An 18,339-nucleotide genomic window follows, 5' to 3' on the forward strand; every position below is an offset into this window, starting at 1 on the left:
TTGAAATATTATGTTGAAGCTACTAAGTCTTTCCGAAAGACTTCTAGTTTATTTGTTATCTTTTCCGGTTCTAGAAAAGGCCAGAAAGCTTCTGCCATTTCTTTGGCATCTTGGTTGAAATCTTTAATTCATCTTGCCTATGTTGAGTCGGGTAAAACTCCGCCTCAAAGGATTACAGCTCATTCTACTAGGTCAGTTTCTACTTCCTGGGCGTTTAGGAATGAAGCTTCGATTGATCAGATTTGCAAAGCAGCAACTTGGTCCTCTTTGCATACTTTTACTAAATTCTACCATTTTGATGTATTTTCTTCTTCTGAAGCAGTTTTTGGTAGAAAAGTACTTCAGGCAGCGGTTTCAGTTTGAATCTTCTGCTTATGTTTTTCATTAAACTTTATTTTGGGTGTGGATTATTTTCAGCAGGAATTGGCTGTCTTTATTTTATCCCTCCCTCTCTAGTGACTCTTGCGTGGAAAGATCCACATCTTGGGTAATCATTATCCCATACGTCACTAGCTCATGGACTCTTGCTAATTACATGAAAGAAAACATAATTTATGTAAGAACTTACCTGATTAATTCATTTCTTTCATATTAGCAAGAGTCCATGAGGCCCACCCTTTTTTTGTGGTGGTTATGATTTTTGTATAAAGCACAATTATTCCAATTCCTTATTTTATATGCTTTCGCACTTTTTTTATCACCCCACTTCTTGGCTATTCGTTAAACTGAATTGTGGGTGTGGTGAGGGGTGTATTTATAGGCATTTTGAGGTTTGGGAAACTTTGCCCCTCCTGGTAGGAATGTATATCCCATACGTCACTAGCTCATGGACTCTTGCTAATATGAAAGAAATGAATTTATCAGGTAAGTTCTTACATAAATTATGTTTTTTGCACTACTGTGCTTACCACTTTTTAATCTATCTTGTATGATTTTAACAAGTTTGGAATAAAATTGAACTTTTATATATCTGTGGGCTTGGAGCGCTTATTTTTCCCTACATTGGATGGACTACACATTATGATAACATGTCTAATAACATAGTGTGCGTGATCAGGACTGTGATATACTTAAAAATGTAATGACCTTTGCATAGTTCATTTTTGTTTAGAAACGGTTCTGATTCCCTAGGTGTGTGTGTATATATATATATATATATATATATATATATATATATATATATACATATCTATTTTGTAGTTAATGACTGCATTTCTGTTGGAGGTATACTCGTATTAGAGGTGGGCTGCTGACCTGTCATTATAGTAACTAAGGCTATGTTTACAAAAGCCGGGTGGGCATATACATATAGCGGATACTTTTGACATGCAAGAGTTGATGTCTTGGGTATGTTAGTATGAACAGATGGATAGCCAATTGATTATTGGCAGCTGATGCCTATGCGCTTAATTAGGATGGCATACCTATTAGCGCAATGCGTTTGATCAGGATTGATATGTACTTAGCGATATATAGAATAATGTAAGTCTTGATTGTAAATATATGTTTTTTTATGGTCTGAGGAAGGGGTTAAAAACCCGGAAACGTCACATTAAAGAAACTGTGGAACTTAACACCAGAGAGTGCCTGATTTTTTCTAGATTTATATGCTATTGTTCAAGAGCACCCTGGAAGCTGCATGAATCTTAGAGAGTGCTGGTCTGTATCTGATTTAGTGTATATATATATGTACAAAGAGATCAGCACTCACCAGCATGAAGCAACCACAGCACAATATTTAAAGCACAGTCTTTAAATATTTAAAGGAAAAAAGAGCTGGGGATCGGGGATCCGGTGTATATCCTTAGTTGTTTACAACACTTAAGCCAGCACGAAAAGATTTGTATAATCACCTTTAATGTATCAAAACATAACGTTTAGGCCCTCACATGAGGCCTTGGTCACATGTAAAAAACACCCATATATATATATATATATATATATATATATATATGTAGGCAAGTCTCACAGGTAAGTCTGCAGCAATTCTGGCCATGCCGGCTCATCGGTACCCTACACCCTTCAATGTTACCTGTATAATCGATAGCAGCATAAAATCATAACATGCATAACTTCTGATCCATATGCTTAGGAGGGTGTAGAAACAAGTTCTGCTGTGTTGGAGACAGCTAGCCAATTCCTCTTTTACTTGTAATAATTACAGGAGAAGCAAAGGTTTGTAAATGCCCACTAAAATTTAAATGCTCATTTTTCAGAGGGGGTTCTCTCTGGCCATTTGTCTCCATTATTCTATCTATCACCATCAAAAGACCTGGGTCATCTTACTTACCCCCACTTATCACAACATGGGAGCATCTAGGCCTGGGGGTCCAACCTCTAACGACTGCCACAACTTCACTACTCACATGGACAGATTTCTGAGCTTATTTAACAGATATTGACTGTATAGGTGCTGCGGTTTATAACTGTATAAGCCATGAGTGATCCTTCCGTCTGGGTATCTGAGACTGATTAGATGATTATGCCTCTGCTGTGTTCAGGGTATCTATAGTCTCGATGCATTTGCATCCCAGGGCTCTGTAGGGTCACCAAGGTTCATCAGCACTTCGTCGCCATCTTGGGAGCCATGTGGTGTAGAGAACTTTTCCAAAAATTGTGTTATTAATAAGTGCTGTCCAAATAAGTGGTCCTCCAATAGGTCATAAATCATGTCTTCAAACACTTCAGTATTCATCCTTATTCAGTAAGAGCTTTTGAGTTAAACTGCTTGTCACCCAGATGTCTGTGGAGGGAGTTTGTGGCAACTTAAAGCCTGTGAACTTCTGACAATCACGTGGCTTCGCTGAACAACATAGGCTAAGAATACAGTCTTGGAACACTTGATCGGGTTTCTCTGCAGCTATTTTATATCTTTACCAGCCACAAATTCCAAACTAGTATTTAGAAGCCTGATTAAACTCATACAATCTATATTAGTACAGAGAGCTTCTCCAAGATGTGTCTTGCCGGTTCAGCTCTTCACTCCACCCGGTTCAGCTCTTCACTCTTTCTTTTTTTTTCTTAAATTGAACAGCGTTCTGAAAATTGCTGCCGGATACCAAAGGGAGAGAAGAGTATCTTACTGAGCCATGTGAGGAAATCTGTAGAGGAGACACTTAACCAACATTTGTACTGTGTACTATAAGACTGATAGATAGTGTTATATTTTATTAGAAAATAAGTTAGCTGATCACTATGCTCAAACCTCTATAATAATACCCATATTTCTGCTTTTCCTTTATTCACTTTCATTTTGTTATTACTATTGTTGTTTTATCATTTCTTATTTTAATGGTAGGTTTATTTGAACAGTGAGAGACAGAATAACAACAAAAAAATCCAGAAAAAACGCATTTCAAAAAAGTTATAAATTGATTTGCATTTTAATGAGTGAAAAAAAGTATTGGACCCCTTTGCAAAACATGACTTAGTACTTGGTTGCCAAAACCCTTTTTGGCAATCACAGAGGTCAGACGTTTCTTGGTAGTTGGCCACCAGGTTTGCACACATCTCAAGAGGGATTTTTTCCCACTCCTCTTTGCAGATCCTCTCCAAGTCCTTAAGGTTTTTTGAGGCTGATGTTTGGCAACTCGAACCTTCAGCTCCCTCCACTGATTTTTTATGGTATTAAGGTCTGAAAATTTGCTAGGCCACTATAGGACCTTAATGTGCTTCTTCTTGAGCCACTCCTTTGTTGCCTTGGCTGTGTGTTTTGAATAAACACTTTGAAAAAAATTCCAGAGAGTGCCCAGCTGTTTTGTTGGATATCTGTTGACTTGCTAGCACCCTGGTGGATGTCAGAAATTAAGTGAGAGTTCACTTCTATCCAATTAATATATATATATTATTTATAAAAAAAAGAGGCCAGGATTGTCCAGAACAAAAGTGAAGCTTACATTTACCTGTCTGACAGAGAATGCAAGGAACTGACAAGGACATTGCTAGAACAGTCTAGCACCACCCTTGGCAGTGACATTCTTTGGGGGTGCTATTCACCTCCAAATGCACATGTAGCACACCCTGTTGAGCTGTCAAAGTCCTCTATATATTACGTGTGCTGTGTCTTTAACACCTTTATTAGCCCCAAATATTATTCCTTTCCGGTCCTATGTCAGAAAATATCCAACAAAATGGTTTTACCGCTTGCGGTCCAATGTCGGATATATTCCGACATTACTTTTTTCAGACATGGCAGCTGCTTGGCCATTGCGCATTGGTGCAGAGGGGGCCGCAGCCTTGTGTTGAGAGTGACAGGGATGCGCTTTCACTCTCACGCATCTTGTTATGTTGGTCTGATGTACGCACCCATGTTAATGTGAGCTCGGCTGCATACGGTGATCTCCTGTGTTGCACACTTGGAGATGTGATCTTCTTGTGGACACTGCACTCGCGTTTGTGTGATCCCCTTCTGCACACACATCCCCCTTTACAGATGTGATCCCCCACTGCACACACAGCACCTTATACATATATAACATCACTATGGATGGTGTGGGGGGAGCTCACATCGTTATAAGATGTTCTGTGTTTGTGCCCATGCACAGTGACTAAGCAGCTGTTCCATCAGAACTAAACTAAGATAATAGGTTTATAAGGAAAATAAACCTAAAAATATTTGTTTTCCCTAAAATTAATTAAGATCTGCTGGCGAACTAAATTAAAATGAATAGGACTGGAAAGGGTTTAGTTCTAGAACTGCCATTGACTCTTGGTCTGCACTAATTTACAATTGCTGTTCGATACCTCAGGGATAAAATTCCTACAGACAATTGACAATATAACTTACATTCTCAACAAACAAGAACATTGGGGTCTATCTATCAAGCTCCGTATGGAGTTTGAGGGCCCCGTGTTTCAAACCGCTGCTCCATAACCTGTCCACCTGCTCTGAGGAGGCGGAGCAGGCATCGCCGCAATTCAACCCGATCGAATACGATTGGGTTTGATTGACAAGCCCCCTGCTAGCGGCCTATTGGCCGTGAATTTGCGGCGGGCGGCGTTGCACCAGCAGTTCACAAGAGCTGCTGGTGCAATGCTGAATGCGGAGAGCGTATTGCTCTCCGCATTCAGCGATGTCTGTCGGACATGTTCCGCTGATCGGATCATGTCGGACAGACACATAATAAATAGGCCCCATTGAATGGTAATTTATTAAATGGCAGACTGACTCAGAAATGTTTTATATGTTAGACCTAAACAGTAGACTAAATACACTAAAGAGATTTTTTTAATGCGCTACTTATATTGCTAAGAAATCTTTTCATATATGTATACAAATATATATATATATATACAGTCCTATTCAAAGGCTATTCTATTGTTTTTCCTTTATTTAATATTAAAATATTTACTTTACTTTTCATAGTTTAAGTTTTGGTACCTAACAGTATATGTCTTTAAAATATTTATTTTTTATCATTGTTGACGTTATTTATTTTTTAACATTTCTGTCAGAAACCAAGAATTAGATTGTTATTTTTCAGCAAATAAAAAAAGAATCTAGTTAGGATGTCACTTGGACAAGGTCAAGATCACATGCCAATTTAACACAAGTTTGGCAACTGCATCGCACATTATCTCAGCTGTTAGAGCAGATACTGTATAATTCATGTTTCACATTCTTTTGCTGTATGCCATGCTATTAAAATAGTCACAGTGAAGTCTAATCAAATATTGTCTTTAGAGGCTCAGGGCATCCTGTCATAATCCAGTTGGGCATAGATTAGAAGAATGTACTGTTCATAATCATAATTTAAAGGGACATGAAACACAACTTTTTTTCTTTCATGATTCAGGTAGAGCATACATTTTACTAAATATTATCTAGTTTGTTTTGTTCTATTGATATCCTTCTTGAAAAAAGGATACCTAGTTAGGCTAAAGAGCTGCTGATTGGTGGTTGCACATATATGACTCATGTTATTGGTTCTCCTGTTTTTCAGCTAGCTCCCAGCAATGCATTGCTGCTTCTTCAACAAAGGATGCAAATTAGATAATGGAAGTAAATTGTTTAAAATTGTATCATGAAAGAAACATTTTAGGTTTCCTGTCCCTTTAATGATTGATTGCCCAAACCTTTCCTAGAAAGTCAGGTGGGGATATATAATTCTTGAGGCTGCCTAGCAGAAAATCTAATATCATTACATGAATATAAGCTTTAAAAAAAAACTCTAGTTGTCCAAATCTGTGTGTATATTATATTAGATATGATATATTGTAATATAAAATGCTTCATTGTGCACAGTAAAACACTTTGCAATATATTTTAATATTTACTTTGCTCCCCTTTCCTGTAATTAATTCTGTAATTTTGTGAATTTTCCAGTCCTTACAACTGAAGGAGCACATCGTAATTTCTGCTAAAGTCAAACAGTGTAGATTAGCAATAGCAGTAGCAAGCCCTTTCTCCAGTCTAGATTGGCATCTCCAATTAAGGAAAGTGGTTGGTGGAGTTGGACTATTGTAAAACAATTGCAGCAAGGAAGGCGGTTAAACTTTTCTAGTAACATTTATTATGCTGAAATGTTAATATCTGTTTGCAGAATGCAGAAAAAATGTTGTAATTACAAATTTACTGTCCCTTAATGAGACATTAAAGTCATAATGCACCTTTCATGGTTCAGATTAGAGCACACATGAGACTTTTTAAAATGTATTTCTGTTATCAGATATACTTCATACTCTTGCTATCCTTTGTTGAAATGCACACTCATGAGAAGCAGTGCACTACTGAGAAGTATCTGCTGATTAGTTGCTCTCCGCCTCTTGTCATTGGCTCACCAGATTAGTAGTTAGCTATTAGAAGTAAATTGCTGCGCAAAAGCCTATCTAGGTGTGTTATATGCAAGCAATATTGGAATTAGGGTATTTTCTTATTACAGATTTATGTCTCTTAAGTATTTCTCTAGAAAAAGCACAATTGTCCAGTAATTCAATGTATGTAAACCTTAAAGGGACAGTCTAGTATAAATTAAACTTTCATTATTCAGATAGGACTTTTAATTTTAATCAACTTTCCAATTTACTTTTATCATCAAATTTGCTTTTTTCCTTGGTATTCTTAATTTAAACTAAACATAGGTAGTCTCATATGCTAATTTCCTAAGCCTTTGAGGGCTGCCTCTTATCACATGCTTTTTAAATCTCTTTTCAACACAAAGAGGACAGAAAGTACACGTGGGCTATATAGATAACACTGTGTTCAGGCACAGGGGTTTATTTAAGGATTTAGCACAAAACAATGCTAATTTAAGACAATAGATAATAAACAGTCACAGTCATGTGATCAGGGGGCTGGAAGAAGGTTCCTAGATACAAGGTGGGAATGGGTAATAAAGGGATTATCTATCTTTTAAAACAATAACAATTCTATGGTAGACTGTCCCTTTAAAATATTTCAGATATTTGAAACATAGCACCTGCTGACTTCAACTGTATTGTCCCTCATGCATTTTATAACAAAAAAGGATTATTTTGAACACAATATAGTAAGCGGCTATTTAAAACACTGATTTTTATCTGTTATTTAATGCATATCATCACATAACTAACGTGTTAATGCCGTACATTTAAAAATGATCAGAACCTTCACAATGTGCAGTACTTGTGACTAAAAATGATCCCAGCAAAAACATCATTATGGCAAGAACCTCTATTTAAAAGTTTAACCACTTTTTTCAGAGTGATATAAATGGCAGATGTGTCTGCTTTTGCAAGTTTCTTGGTCAAGCTGCAGCAGATTCAGCCGTGCACATCTTGATACATCTCTAAAAAAGTCTTTTCAAGTAGCTCACGGACAAAAACGGCAGCAAAATGTAAGTGCTAAATGGATTTCTTCACTCTAGTGAGACTATGTTGATAATAAGTATCACATTATCATGTCTATTTTGTTACAAATTACATAGGGAACAAGGTCAAATGATGTATTGATTATGATGAAGTATTCTGAATCTATAAAATAATGTACTGGCGATAACACTCATTAAAAAGATTTTTTTTTTCTTTGTCAAATCAAAGAGGACTTTTTTAAATACAATTTTTCATAAAATGTTTTTCTGTTCAGCAAATAGAAATACTATCTGCATTTATTCATGTGATAATAAAAATGTTCTTTTATTGCAAAAGCACACACACACAAAAATAGTGAGAGCAGGCCTGTGTGCCCTTAATCATGCATACAGGCCCGAAATGTTGCTATGTTTTGTGTGCTATTGCAATAAAAGAGCGTTTTTATGGCTGGTGCTGGGAATGCTTTTCATTTAGATTCATATTGAAATTGGGAGCTTTGCAGAGGCTCCAGTTGCTGAGTGGACATATTATGTTATCAATGTTGAATGTGTAAGGGGGGCATGGGGCCACTGACTCTCGCTGCACACTCCATAGGGAAACCAGACACTGTGTCATCCTCTTAAAGGGCCATAATAGAAGTAAATTACAGCTTTCCCATGTTATTCTTTGTTTAAAGAGATATCTAGATAGGTAGCGTGCACATGTCTGGGTACTACATGACAGGAAATAGTGCTGCCATCTAGTGCTCTTGCTAATGTATTACATTGTTGTACCAAACTGCTGCCAAATAGTGCTGCAGACACGTGCACACTCCTGAAATTACCTTCCTGCTTTTCAACAAAGGATACCAAGAAAAAAATTGATAATAGAAAGTAAATTGGAAAGTTGTTTAAAATTGTATGTTCTATTTGAATCATAAAGAAAATCATAGGGTTATGTCCTTTTAAGTAAATACGTCAGGACTTATTACACTGCACAGTACACTTCTATATCCCGCAATTAAGGTGTTATTAACAACTGTGATTATTGACACGTAGAGGGAAGTTAAACTCAGAATGTAATCCCTCATAAAATATTTAATAAAAAATTGCAATATATTTTTCAATAGTTATTTTCTCTGCTATTGCTGGAAAATAGCTCTATACATTATTTTTATTCCACACCCTCTAGAGAGGCTGGACTTGTTTCCATCATGACCCCTGCAAAATTCTACTCCTTGACTGCTGTTTTTAATTGACCAATAATAAGCTTTTCAAGGGGAGTATCCCTGAACTTTTATTTTAAAACATTTCTTTTGTTTGAGATATATACAGTAAATATATATATATATATATATATATATATATATATATATATATATATATATATATTCCTTTATTATTTGGAATCTTTGAGAGTTTCTGAAGTGCATTTTTTGTCATATGTATTTCTTGCATGTGATTAGGAAAACACTGTCTTAGTTCCATGAAGTCATGTACCAACAATGAAGTGGAGAGACAAACAAAAGAAACATTAACCACCTCCCCAAAATCTCATGCATAATGTCCCTGATTGCATGAACCAATAGACTAACATGGAATCAAAGGAAAAGATATTCAGATTTTTTTTAAGTGGACCTTGAAGCCCTACTATAAAAGGACAGAATCATCAGGCACTTGCAACTGAAATCAACATCTTTACAGGGTATGTATCAATCTATATTCTTAATCTATTTCCTTAAACTTTCTCACTTAAATACTTTCACAAATACATTTTGAATTTAAGATATAAGTATTCATTTATATTTCAATTTCTATTTGTATATTTCTTGCCCAAATAGTACTTATGTTTAAAATAATATAGCTAATTAGTTTTTGTCATGTTAAATAATATTTAATTACCTTATATTAATTTATGTTGGGAATGTATACTTCTCTAAATATATTAAAAAATATGTTAATGGATAATGAAATATTATGTCCCTTCAATTTGTACACTTATTTGTATAGTAATATTCCAAATATAGCTACAAGTTTATTGTGAGTGTGACACATTAAAAGTTAAAACACAAATATATCTCAAAATAATGAATTGTCTTTTTATAATTTAAAGAAGAAATGCAAGAAGAAAATGGTAATAGTTTTACTTAAGTAACCATCTCATGCTTTTGGTCATATTTTTTCTTAGTTGTGGATTTTTTGTATCTTCTTAATTTGTCAATATGATGGACATGTCGGATTTCGGGGAGGCAGCTCCCTTCCTTAGAAAAAGTGATAAGGAGTTGATGTTGCGACAGACAGTGGCCTTTGATGGTAAGGATTTTATATATGTATTTATTTTGTTTGTGTCTACAGTTTTACACAAGCAATTGGAGAAAGTGATCTTGGCTCAAATTTTTCAGGGATACAATACTGACATTTATGTTTTGTTTTGGGGTTGTTTTGGTTTTATTACAAACCTTTGTATAAGAAGGGTTTGATACATTGAAAGAAATAATACTGATATATTGCTTGTAATAATTATTTTGCATTGCTACATGTTCTAAAGCATTGTGTGGCGGGTTCAACTTCATTCCACAGAGTGCACCAACAGGCCAGAAGTTCATGGTAAAATAATTAGCTGATGGGTGACAGTAGGTTAATAACCATGGTTACTGATTTATTTCACCTGTGCTCTAGTTCAGATATCATGAAAATCTCACCTGTTGGTGTACCTTAAGGACTGGCGTTAAAATATGCTGTTCTTAAAGGGACACTGAACCCAAATTTGTTCTTGCATGATTTAGATAGAGCATGAAATTTTAAGCAACTTTCTAATTTACTCCTATTATCAAATTTTCTTTATTCTCTTGGTATCTTTATTTGAAATGCAAAAATGTAAGTTTAGATGCCGGCCCATTTTGGTGAACAACCTGGGTTGTCCTTGCTGATTGGTGGATAAATTCATCCACCAATAAAAAAGTGCTGTCCAGAGTGCTGAACTAAGAAAAAAGTTTAGATTCCTTCTTTTTCAATTAAGATAGCAAAAGAACGAAGAAAAAATAATAATAGTAGTAAATTAGAAAGTTGCTTAAAATTGAATGTTCTATCTGACTCACAAAATAAAAAATTGGGTTCAGTGTCCCTTTAAGGTCAGCCCATCTAATATAGTATATGTGTATTTGATTTGTTTTTAAACTCAGACCTAGATATTATTTTTTTTTCCAGTTTTATTTATTAAGCTTTGAAATTGCTGCTCTTTATAATAAAAATAGTTCAGATATTGATTACGGAACATTTTTATATTTTATTTTGGTTCTTTTTTTCATAACAAAATGCAAAGTTATTGTTGTGTTAGTTGCCCGAATTCAACCAAATAATTCTCATGTCCAGTTGTGATTATGTTCAAACAACTACTCTATGCTAAATGCAATTTGTGTTTGAATGCCACAATGAATTGAAGCTTAGGTTGTCAATTAAGCTATGAGAATGTATTATCACATTCAGTTATACACATAAAGAATGCTGAACCCTGGTGGGTTTTTTCTAACTAACATTTATGTTTGGAATTTTTTGTTTTTTTCAAACAAATGTTAACTTTTCCCTATATCCAATGTTGTATTTAAATGTATCCCTAAAATACTAGAATTGCTAATGTTCTAAAATAATGTATACACATTTTACTATAAGGAAAGAAGAAATGTTGGATTCAGATGAGAAGGAAGCTTATGTGGAAGCCGAAATCAAAGAGTCTGCTGGTGGCAAAGTCACTGTTGAGACTGCAGGTGAAAGGTAACATCGATCTGGCAACAACTTAAAGGGACACTAAACACAATTTTTTTCTTTCATGATTCAGATAGAGCATGCAATTTTAAGAAACGTTCTAATTTACTCCTATTATCAATTTTTTTTCTTTCTTTTGCTATCTTTATTAAAATAACAGGAATTTAAAACATAGGGAGCCGGCCCATTTTAGGTTCAGCACCATGGATAGAGCTTGCTTATTGGTGGCGGACATTTAGCCACCAATAAGCAAGCATAACCCAGGTTGTGAACCAAAATGGGCCTGCTTCTATGCTTTTACATTCCTGCTTTTTAAATGATAGCAAGTGAACAAAGAAAAATTGATAATAGGAGTAAACTAGAAAGTTTCTTAAAATTGCATTGCTCTATCTGAATCATGAAAGACATTTTTTTTGTTTAGTATCCCTTTAAATAGTGGATACATATAGAGCAGTGAACTAAAGTAAAAATATGTGCTAAATTATACGGAAGGGAATCTGAATATTTTAATGCACCCCATATATTAGAAGATAGAAATAGGAATGTAACTCAGTTTTGCAATTAGGGATTATAGCACAAATTCCAAGTATACTGTAATATAAGAAATAGTGTTTCCTAATGTAGTAAAAGTTAGTTACAGAAGTTTTTATTATTTGTAATATTATAAAGCTAATACTTTGTAAAACTATCTTTTCATGTTTAAAAGAAAAAAATCTTTAATCTATTTTAGCAAGTCCTATTTTGTTGAAAATAAACCTATTCTGAAAGCCAAATCTGATGTTTATAATTATGTAAATCACAAATATAAGGGGCCCTGTGTGATGCTTACTCAGGACACATCGAGGTTGTCCAACTACAAGAAAATATTGACAAAATTGTTCTAGCATCTATATTTTTTATGTTCAGATTTGATTACAAGAGTACTTTTCAATATTTGCATTTAACCAACAGTGATCTTGTATGTTCTACAAATAAATGTTTTGATTATTGTTCAACTGTATGACAAATGATTAGTTTCATTATTTTTATACTTGAAATCATTAGTTTTTCCTGCCTACACACGCATGTGCACACACTGTAAAGTTGAAAAAAAAAATATATATGGATTGCTTTGACGCACATTTACATAAAAAAGAATACTGAATAATATTTTTCTTTGTGTTAAGACGGTTGTCGTAAAGGAGGATGATGCCCAGCCGATGAACCCTCCAAAGTTTGACATGATTGAAGATATGGCCATGTTAACACATTTGAATGAGGCATCTGTGTTGTCTAATCTACGTAAACGCTATTCCAACTGGATGATCTATGTAAGTGATCAGCACAGTTTCATTTATGTTGTCGACCAAATAGGCTTTATATCTATTGAGCCCAACAATACAGCTGAGAGTATTCAGGTATAGACATAAGCCTTTTAACATGTAGGGAATACAAGTCTAATTTGCTTAAAGGGACAACATAAAATGAAACTTTCATGAAATAGGAAAATTGTTTAAAATTGCACACTGTATCTAAAACATGAAAGTTACATTTTGATTTAATGCAACAACATTTAAAGTGAGCACAAATCTAATCTTGTAGGAGTGCTACTCTCACCATCAAGAACATCTAAGACTTACTTGACCTTTGTTAGTTGTACAGAGCAGGGTTCCTGAGAGCCTATTATAGAATTAATGCATATAGTGTGACCATATGCACTGCCCTCGATTGAGTATAATAACTGTACATAAATGAACTCTGAGATTTCATACGCAGGTGATATTTTATTTGCCTCTCGAGTTATTATTTCATATATTACTGATGGTAAAAGCTTTTATCCTCTCCAGCAGTATAAGATTAAGCCAATGGCGCACATATAAGAACTATAGTTGGGAAATCTTCTTAAATTTCTAAGATCAGGGATTCCTAGAACATTCCTTAAATCAAGGCCATGGGTGGAGTGTCTAGAGAGAAATGCATCTGGTATATATCTGATTTATAAAGAATATTATAAAGCACTTTTTTGGATGAGCAGGAACTGTTTTTTGTTTTTGTTTGTTTTTTTTGTTTTTTTTTATGGAACAAGGCCCTAAATTGTATATAATCTGAGACCATTAACAATTCTTCATGACCTCTGGCTCATAGCAGAATTCAATAAAAGTATTGCATGATCTAGGTTAATGTGCAAGCCATGAAGAAAACGTGTTTTTTTGGTATGTGTGGTAATGTCCTGTTTATATCTTAGTGTAGAGATGAGCTAACTCTGTTTTCATTCTATTGATTTCAGACGTACTCAGGCCTCTTTTGCGTGACTTTGAATCCATATAAATGGCTTCCAGTTTATAAACCTGAAGTAGTCTCTGCCTATAGGGGCAAAAGGCGTTCAGAAGCACCTCCTCATATCTTCTCCATTGCTGATAATGCTTATCATGACATGTTACGCAGTAAGTGAACCATCAATTTAAACATTTACAGCTTTTATGAGGGGGTTAATATTTTTTTCTATAATAATTTTTTTATGGTGTGTGTGTGTATGTGTATATATATATATATATATATATATACATATATATATATATATATATATATATATATATATATATATATACACAAACAAAACGGTATTAGCTCAGATCCATTTTCAAAAGTACAACATATTTTTTGAACGGCTGCAAAAAATGATATATATATATATATATATATATATATATGTATATATATATATATATATATTTATATGCAGTATATAGGTATACAAGAAAGACTCTTCTCTCTTTTTCATAGGTTTTTCAACATTTATTTTCCAACGTTTCGGCCCCAACCTGGGCCTTTGCCTTTTAACAATCTAAATATTGCATATAATAAGCTGAACTCAAGATTTTGCAAACTATAGTCAAATTGCAAGATAATATACAACAAAATTCACGTGCATCTTAAAGCTGAGAATTTATTAGGCCATTGTATAATTCATTCTATTTAATTTCATATTACATTTTTATTTTTTAGATCGGGAAAATCAATCAATGTTGATCACGTAAGTAGGAGTTGAATGAAAAAATGCTATTTTATTGAGTTTTGGTTTAACAGTTGTTTTTTTCTGTGGTGTATTAGAATTTTTTTTTTTATCTGAATCATGAAAGAAACGTTTTGGGTTTCATGTCCCTTTAATAAAAGGATCCCTTTAGTTTAATCGTCATAAATACTTTATACCTTATATATTTTGAACCAACCTATCATTCTTAGGTTGACTACATGTTTCAATAAAAAGCTGTCATTATAAAACTATTAGAGATTTACAATTAATGTTCTATATATTTTTTGTAATTTTATTATTGATAAAGAACCATGAGGGTATGATTTTAATATTCTCAAAACTGCAAAGTGCTATAAAACCACTGTATACTTTTTGCAATATATACTTACCATATGTAATACAATGCTATATATTCACAGTGGTGAATCTGGAGCTGGCAAGACTGTGAACACGAAACGTGTTATTCAGTACTTTGCCACTGTTGCTGCTGTTGGTGATCATACTGGGAAAAAGAATGTAAGTATATTGTATTTGCGCTGCAGTGTTTGATAACTAGAAATCAAGTTTCATGTAGAAGCCAAGCTGTTTTCAAGATCAAATGATAATTCTGTGTAGTGCCAGCTTGAATTTGGAAACATGTGAACCTCACCTATGAAGAATTTCATGCTAGTACAGTGGTTCACACGTTTTAAATTTATATATGTGTTTAATTGTTTAACTTGGGGACACCCTCAGTGTGTTATTGGAATTCATGTAAAACCCCAAGGGCTCAATTTGTGGTTATATAAGGATTTAAAATTGACCGAGATAAATGCATAGACCAGTTGTATCTAAAAGTAGATAGAACTCTACTGATAGATCCCCAAGTGTTGCCCTAAGTGTTCAATAATAGATCCAGATTTTCTCCATTATATCTGGGCCTGTCCTAAGATCTATCAATTTTGGGCTAAGATTTTTTATCTACAATTTGTAATCCAAAGATTGTGTTAGATTGTTTGAATATAGTTTTTCTGGATAAAATGCAATATGGAATGAATTTAAATAGCTTAATCATTACTACAATAATATTGGCAAGAAAAAGCATTTTTAAATTATGGATAGGCAATAAAGCCCCTACTATAAAACATCTTAAATCTGACCCATCAATTGATTCTGAAGAGATCCGATCTATATTATAATAAAGTAGGAAGTAATAAATGTTTAAAGAAAAATGGAAACCCTTTGTTAGATTGTTGGATCAATCCCAGCTTTTTAAGGATCTTGATAAAAATGTGATTAAATTTATTATGGGAGATAACTAAATACTGATCTAACTTCTGTTTTTTTTTATTTATTATTTTTTACTTGTTGATGTTTGTTTTTCCTTTTTTATCTTACATTATTGTGTGAGATATATAAATGAAATATAATACAAATGTATTCGATATGTGGCTGCAATATCTTTTTACAATAAAGGAAATTTAAAAAAAAAATTGACCAAGATAAATGCATAGACCAGTTGTATCTAAAAGTAGATAGAACTCTACTGAAAGATCCCTAAGTGCTGACCAGCAAATCGCAAGACTATTGGGTGATTTCCTATGTCCCTCTAAGTGATAGCATAAACTTTTTGCACAAGTATATTTTGCAACACTACAGTGACCACAAGTTAAAAGGGGTACTAAGCACAAAACTAAAAATATTACTGTGTTAAGACAAGATCAGTTTTGTGTGCAAGCTCAGGTTATCTTATACTTACCACATTGACCAGCAGATCACACTGACAAACTGACAGAATCCCTGTTTTACTAAAGTATGGGTTCCACTGTTAGACAATATTGGTAACGGTAATAAAAATGTCAATATTAATAGTTTGCATTTAAGGAAAGATACCATTAACTATAATAAATCTAATTATGTGTTATCCTCAGTTATCCTCAATTGTGGGCTCTGATTTACTACCATACGCTGCTTGAGAGTCACTGGCCTAGTGAAAATGAAGATTTTTTTTTGCAGTCAGTATCTTCCAATTTTATAATTGGAAGTAAATACTGCTTTATTGAAGTTTCCTTAAACTTAGCTCTCCCTAATTTTTTTATCTGGGTGTTGTTTAAAAACACCAATTGGATTACTAACATCAGGTAGATTATGTTTAATGTGTATGTTGTATTATATGTTTACACGGGACTTAAATTTATTAACATCTTAATACTATAGTTATATTTAACTTCTAAGTCAATGGTTATGATGTTCTAAAATTGATTCAATACTGATTCTTTACCTATTATACCATAAACGAAAGAAAAATGTAATATTGTATATTAGAGCGTTTAAACAACATGAAACAGCTCACAGTATACTCTATTTTGCTGAAGTACTTTAAACTGATAATCTGTGATTTAAAGGGGACAAGAACATAATATATGACTTTTTAACAATGAAAATAAAATTGAAAATCTGAGTTTATTTGCAAATAGACTTTATGGGTTTGCAGGTATATATTTCTTTCATGTAATTAGCAAGAGTCCATGAGCTAGTGACGTATGGGATATACATTCCTACCAGGAGGGGCAAAGTTTCCCAAACCTCAAAATGCCTACAAATACACCCCTCACCACACCCACAATTCAGCTTTTACAAACTTTGCCTCCCGTGGAGGTGGTGAAGTAAGTTTGTGCTAGATTCTGCGTTGATATGCGCTTCGCAGCAGGCTGGAGCCCGGTTTTCCTCTCAGTGTGCAGTGAATGTCAGAGGGATGTGAAGAGAGTATTGCCTATTTGAATTCAATGGTCTCCTTCTACAGGATCTATTTCATAGGTTCTCTGTTATCGGTCGTAGAGATTCATCTCTTACCTCCCTTTTCAGATCGACGATATACTGTTATGTACCATTACCTCTACTGATTCTTGTTTTAGTACTGGTTTGGCTATCTACTATATGTAGATGAGTGTACTGGGGTAAGTAAGTCTTATTTTTTTGTGACACTCTAAGCTATGGTTGGGCACTTTATTTATAAAGTTCTAAATATATGTCTTTAAACTTATATTTGCCATGATTCAGGATGATCAATATTCCTTATTTCAGACAGTCAGTTTCATTATTTGGGATAATGCATATGAATAATCATTTTTTTCTTACCTTAAAAATTGTTCAATTGACTTTTTTCCCTGTGGGCTGTTAGGCTCGCGGGGGCTGAAAATGCTTCAATTTATTGCGTCATTCTTGGCGCAGACTTTTTTGGCGCAAAAAATTCTGTTTGTCATTTCCGGCGTCAAACTTGACGCCGGAAGTTGTTCGTGTTTGTGTCATTTTTTTGACGTTTTGCGCCAAAAATGTCGGCATCACCGGATGTGGCGTCATTCTTGGCGCCAGAAATTTTAAGGCGCCAATAATGTGGGCGTCTTTTTTGGCGCTAAAAAATGTGGGCGTCATTCTTGTCTCCACCTTTTTTTCACATTATTTCAGTCTCATTTTTCATTGCTTCTGGTTGCTAGAGGCTTGTTCATTGGCATTTTTTTCCCATTCCTGAAACTGTCATTTAAGGAATTTGATAAATTTTGCTTTATATGTTGTTTTTTCTTTTACATATTGCAAGATGTCTCGCATTGACCCTGGATCAGAATCTACTTCTGGAAAGACGCTGCCTGATGCTGGTTCTACCAAAGTTAAGTGTATTTGCTGTAAACTTGTGGTAACTGTTCCTCCAGCTGTAGTTTGTGATGAATCTCATGTTAAGCTTGCTAATGCAGATAGTATTTCCATTAGTAATATACCATTACCTGTTGCTGTTCCTTCAACATCTAATACTCAGGATGTTCC

General features: G+C 34.1%; 1 protein-coding gene across 1 annotated transcript in view; it reads left to right on the plus strand.

The window, feature by feature from the left end:
• Positions 1-9,988: 9,988 nt before the first annotated feature.
• MYH15 (myosin heavy chain 15) overlaps positions 9,989-18,339 on the plus strand; it is a 205,456-nt gene continuing 197,105 nt past the window's right edge. The window contains 7 exon segments of the mRNA XM_053707537.1: positions 9,989-10,079; positions 11,436-11,453; positions 11,456-11,537; positions 12,664-12,838; positions 13,795-13,951; positions 14,514-14,541; positions 14,961-15,057. Of these exon segments, the coding sequence (XP_053563512.1) occupies positions 9,989-10,079; positions 11,436-11,453; positions 11,456-11,537; positions 12,664-12,838; positions 13,795-13,951; positions 14,514-14,541; positions 14,961-15,057 (648 nt within the window).

The sequence above is a fragment of the Bombina bombina genome, chromosome 3 (assembly GCF_027579735.1).
Source record: "Bombina bombina isolate aBomBom1 chromosome 3, aBomBom1.pri, whole genome shotgun sequence".
NCBI lineage: Eukaryota > Metazoa > Chordata > Amphibia > Anura > Bombinatoridae > Bombina > Bombina bombina.